The sequence below is a fragment of the Austrofundulus limnaeus genome, unplaced genomic scaffold (genome assembly GCF_001266775.1).
Source record: "Austrofundulus limnaeus strain Quisiro unplaced genomic scaffold, Austrofundulus_limnaeus-1.0 Scaffold23, whole genome shotgun sequence".
NCBI lineage: Eukaryota > Metazoa > Chordata > Actinopteri > Cyprinodontiformes > Rivulidae > Austrofundulus > Austrofundulus limnaeus.
The window spans coordinates 212493-218388 of record NW_013952425.1 but is presented as its reverse complement, the minus strand read 5'-3'; the positions used below and the strand labels follow the sequence as shown (position 1 = coordinate 218388).

The window sequence follows — 5896 nt, the reverse complement described above, 5'->3', positions numbered from 1 at the left end:
AGACTGCTTCACTGTTGAGTCTCCAGTCCAGTCTGTTGTCCAGATGAACACCGAGGTATTTATATTCCTCAACCACCTGCTTCCTGTCCATCTCTGATASACCCAACAACTGCAGAGTCATCTGAGTATTTCTGTAGATGAAAGCAGTCTGACTTGTGCTGGAAGTCTGAAGTGTACAGCGTGAACAGGAATGGTGAGAGTACAGTTCCCTGTGGTGCTCCTGTGCTGCTGACCACCTGGTTAGACACACAGTCCTTCAGTCTCACAAGCAGGTAAGCTGTCAGCTTTGGTTATTCAGACAAGTCATAGATGCTTAGTAAAATTCCAAACTAATAGAGTCAATTTCACAAGTCTACAAGTTGAAAAATGCTCCTTTTTCCATACTTTGCCTCTAATGATTTAGACTTCATGTCGTTCTAAACAGCCTTGATCATATTTAGCCAGGCTTTCTGACAGCTAACATCTTTTAGGAATCACTTTATAGTGGTAAACTATTTATGTGTCAAACTTTGTTAGCTTTGATACTTTTTGAATGCTTCAACTAGGAAAATGATAAAACCGTCTTTGAGACTGACTATTATAAAAGCCTTTATGCACTGACTTCAAACCTGGGATCAGTGTTTACATTAGCTCTTATGGCCCAGTTCCAACCCAAGACRGTAATGTTTTGGKTTTTTTTTCTTTCTCACACGAGTTCAACTAAAGAACAACAGTAGCAAGCTAACAAGCACCAATTAGCTACCATTACCTTACTGTCCTCTGTCTTCTACAGTGTCCTAAGTACTGGATGGTCCAGTACAGTTTTTAGTACTTTTCCTTCAAACGTTGTTGTTGTGTCGCAAATTAAACAACATACGATTCTCGCCTGATTAATATTACGAACCCATATTGAGGGTAGAATAAGGCCAGGTCGACTGAGGCCAAGCCGTGCCTTACAATGCAAAGTGAGCCCAGTGCAAAATGCTCACACACACAAAAAGGGAAGCAGACACCTCGCTAATGTGAGATCCCAAATCTGTCATTTATATCCATATGAGATAGCAAGAATTTAGTTTAACTCTCCTGCTGCCCTGGGGTCAAAGTGACCCACGAGTCCTTATTTTTGTTAATAATAAACCCTAACATTTATACTGTTATGACTCAAGGTACATTTTTCTTTTATATAAATGGTACTATTTTAAATGATGCTGTTCATTTAAACCTAATAAAGCCAAAAGGGTTTCTAAAAAAAAAAAAAACAACTTCTCACAAAAAAGCACATTTTTTTCATGCAGTGATGCAGGTAGAAACATAAAAGCAAACCCACTGTGAGCTTAAACAACCAKCCTTTATTGCAAATTGCCACCTTTGCTCTCAGATTCATTAAAATGAAAATCAAATGCACATAAATGTCGGCTCGGGTCGTCCTGCATGTTGTTCATTCGTCTCAATGGGCTGATAGGTTAATTGCACAATAGGTGGAGTCATAGTCTTGTAAACAGCATAAAATAATAATAAAAAACTTCAACAAAATAAGACTAAATTAAAACTATTTAAATGCTGTAAATTAAATTCAAGCTGTGAACTTTCTCTAACCTTTTTTTAATGTTTTATGTCTCTTATGTGTTTCTACTGAGGTCATTGTGAGATTGTTCTTGGAACAGCTTTAAAAACAACAAGTCATTTAATCCGTCATAACTCTGTGAATAAGCTTAATTAGTAGCTCCAGATAAGTCTGATGTCTACTGAGAGTRGTGGTTTACTTTTTATTTTTGTTTTCTCAGAACAGTTGAGGATGACTATACGAGCTGCTGTATAGTGACACGACCACCAGCAACAGATTCGATGGCGTGCACTCGCGCAAACACTTGACCGGCACGTTGGCAGTAACTCACCGCTTGTTTATGTTTCTCGTGSAGATCAGCTCATGTTAATGTCGTCATTTAAATATCAGACAGCAGCAGCAGCAGCAGCTTGGCAATTGCAGGCGCGCTACAACTGCGGATAGCTACACAACAGCATGTGTTGTTGCCTCCGTGAGTCCGGCCAAGTCGAGGTTGGCAAGCTTTCAGTGGGACCAGATCCTCATTCTCAAGCAAGAGTCAGATTGTTGATGGAATTTTGCTTAGCTTTGGCTGCTAGCCCAGTGGTCGGAGGAACAAATGAAACTCAAATGCATAAACATGGACTCATTGTCCTCTMGAAGCGCCTTGGCTTGTAGGGCTCAAAACAGCAAAGAATGCYGCTGATATAGAAACAAGACAAAAGAGCAGAGTAAACAGACTGGAGAGGCTCTGGTTGATGTAAATGAAGAGATCAGACAGTCAGCGCTTCAGTCAGTTGATAGAGACATTTTTTTACAAACTATATATTTTTAAGAAGAAGAAGAAATGCTCGTCAGTAGGTGTTGTAGGAACATCTGTAATAATTCAGCAAATATCTCACTTGGCTGCAATCATTGACAACCAATAGATAATTTCATACTTACRAATGGTTACAAATTTGCAAAGTGGACAAGCTCACACGTTTCACTCATATTGTGTCCTTGTAGGGACACAGTACGAGATTTTTTTGTTTTTTTTATTCCTCATCTTCCCTCATGTTTGCTATTTCTTTTCTCTCTAAGGCTGCAGGACCTGGAGTTCCATGAAACGGTCTATTGGCGACTTAGCCTGGTTAAAACCAGCCCCTTGTCCTTTGCTTTGCTTCATACAGAGGGTCTGGACTCTTGGCTATTGAGACGCAATTGCTTGCTGGAGGTGTGGCCTCTGTTGAAATGGTAAAGAGTAAATGGACTGAACTTATAGAGCGCTTTTGAAGTTTAAAACGATTGGATCGATTGGCCGCAACGTGTGTACACTAGCTCCACTGTAAAGGAGGCTAAGCTAAGAAGCTAACTGGAAATTGCGTGCGCTGTAAACAACCCTACTGAGAGGAGAGAAGTACCGAGCCGAACAAGACAGCTGTAAATGAGAGCTGCTGCTTTGTCAGACAAATTTAATTGAATTTAGAAGCCTTATCAACATGGACTGTCTTCATTCACTTCCTCCACTATCATTGCTAAGCTAGCCAAGTAGGGGTCTCCGCGGACGAGTGCGGACGAGTGGGCGTGTCAGAAGGAAAGGCGATTCTAAAGCGACACACCTGATTTGACGGACTTTGTGAAAGGGACACACCTGACTGGACAAGCAAAAAAAGCGGTGATACCGTACAGCACCACCTCATTGGACAAGAACAAAAGGGGMGTTACTGTACGGCATCATTTTTTCTGGAGAACCCTACTTGGGTSACATTTCTCCTGGTTAACCTTAGTGTTGGGGTCAGGGTCAGGCTGTATAGAGGTCAAGCAGGATCTAAGGATACCGTCATGTAGGCCTCGTAGCCCACAGTGTTTATGCTTTTGACATGCCCACTCTTGTGACACGCCCACTTTGATTCCGCAGATAACCCCTTCTCAAGCTAGCAGACACTGCTCTGACGTCGTTCAAAACTCCGCCTTCTGTTTGCTGATTGGCCCAGGTAAAATTCAACTGAAAAAAAATTTCTACAGGAGAAATCCTAGACAGAGCAGTGAAAGGAAACTAGAACTGAGTGGCGTAGGAAAGAAAGAGTCAGGCTACTGGTGACCCAAAATTGCGAGAAAATTTTAAATTTTCAGTTGCAGTCTCCTATGGTGCAGTTTCAGATCTATGTCTCTTAATGCAGCCCCTTTAGTGTTTGGGGCCAAGTCAATAGAGAACTGTACAAATGTGTTTTACATAATCAGTTTTTGAAAATCATTGCCTTTTATGCATCTTGCAAAATCTTGTTGTAACTTGTGCATTATGTCGTTACCAAAACTTCATCATAAAATTCTGGTCAGTTTCCATCGGGGTCTACCAGTGATGGGCCACTGCCATAAAAAGACTCTATAAGTGCACAAACAAAGGGGAACGTATAATATATGAGATTTGTCCCACTGAATAGGTGGCAAGGTTGTGTAGAGATAAAGGCAGCTGTAGTGCCCTGGTTGAAAAAATTGCTATAATTAGATTTACTCAAAATTTGATGAAATGCTACCTTATTTATGGGTCCCTTGAAAGAGATGTCTGAAACATAAAATTAAAAAATATATATTTTAAAGGACTTTGCTGAGAAGATTTTAAGCAAAAAAGTTGCAAATTTTTGCTACTTTTCTTGCGCACAGGCAACGATAGTTTCAATATCGACTCAAACATTCTGTTGTTCAGATATGGTCTGAGGTTTCTTCTTCCAAATGATTTCAAGACGTCCTTATTAGAGCATGCTAAAAAAAGATTCAAACTGATTTTCCAAGAATTTTTCTGATTAGAAGGACAAACCAACCTGCTCGCAATATCAGGATGTTTTGTGTATCGAGATGTAGCCCCCCCCCAAAAAAAAGAACATGGATCTGAAACCATGCTTGGTTCAGTTTGACTAAGAATGACTTAATCTTTGATTTGAGTTCTTATTATCTTCTCAAGAACCCCTTTATTTCCTCACTTCATCAGCGTTTACATGCTTTATTCCCCCCCTGTTCAAACTTTTGGGCTCACTCGACTCTTCAAYGCCCCGGTATCCTCGCTGTTATGTACTGAACAAACGGTGCTGCTGTGATGCTTATTTTTCACCATTGCTTGATATAGAATTCTGACTGCTCGGGGGAGAAATGATAAAAGCRTTGCAGCGCTGAGACATGCGGACATCTGTCAGGTGTGACTGGCTCCCAGGATGGCTAGCTCATTATCGTCTCATGAAACGAGGGGACGAGGCTACAGAACAGGGGAGTGCTAGCAGGACTGGATCTCATTTGCTTTCTCTGCTGAAGCCCAAAACATTGCCCACCCTCTGGCAGCYCTGGATAATTTGGAGCTACACTCTGTGTGGTTTAGTCAATAACCGAGTGAATAGTTTTTATTTTTTTGTTGTTGTCTTTTGGGCTAAATATCCATCTGTTGCTTTTCTACTGAGTTAATCTMTGCCCTGCTTTATTCCCCTGTGTGCGAATGCCAAACGTTTAAATTAACTGAAAATATATATTTTAAGAAAACAATAGATTTATAATAAAAATTGTTTTGTGTTTTATTTTCTCCTGCTTTGTTGGCAGTGTTTGGATCTGAATAAGTTCGAGGGAGTTGAGACTGAAAGCCATCTAGTGAAGAAAGCCTTGGAGCATCTAAATAATGACACGTTTTGGGCTGGTGTTGTCTTTGAGAACCTCCAGCCGAGCTCCAGCCTCATCCCTCCTTTTGTCAAATACAAAATCAGGATGGACATCGATGAAGTTGAGCGTACCAACAAAGTAAAATCAAGGTATGGAATTTAACTTKGTCTTCTTTTACTTCTGGAGCTTTTTCTAACTTCCTCTTAAGCCCCATGGGGTTTCATTGAAGTTTGYGCWCAAAATAACATTCCCAAAACTAACAAACTGCATTATACTGTCTATCAGAAAGAATGACATTTTAAAAATATCATGAATAAGTCTAAAAAAACAAAACAAATGGAAGCCATAAACCCAATTCTAAAACTCTATTAACTCAACAATCCAGTGAAAATTATCAATTTATTTTTACTGAAAATAAAACTAAAATAACTAAAATAATAAAAAAATAATAATTATACTGGTAATAGAAGACAGTATAATGCAGTGACAAAAATACAGTGACAAAAAAGAAGCAATAAATCTAGTTTACGATTACAATATTGTCTTTCGGGCCAGATAAAATAGTGGTACTGGCCGGCTTTGGCTCACGGCCTTTGAGTTTGATGACACATGTTCTATAGATATAACTCAAGAAATAAAAAATATAAGTATGATTAGGGAGATAGATAGATGTTAAATTGTTTAAACCAGGGGTCTTGATGACTAAATGGTGTATGGCCCCTATATACATATATATATATATATATATTGATG

The 5896-nt window shown here is 39.5% G+C and overlaps 1 protein-coding gene across 1 annotated transcript in view; it reads left to right on the top strand.

Moving 5' to 3' along the window:
* LOC106514836 (ATP-binding cassette sub-family A member 1) overlaps nucleotides 1-5896 on the top strand; it is a gene marked incomplete in the record, with an annotated part of 219691 nt that overhangs the window by 29531 nt on the left and 184264 nt on the right. The window contains 1 exon segment of the mRNA XM_014004287.1: nucleotides 5087-5292. Within this exon segment, the coding sequence (XP_013859741.1) occupies nucleotides 5087-5292 (206 nt within the window).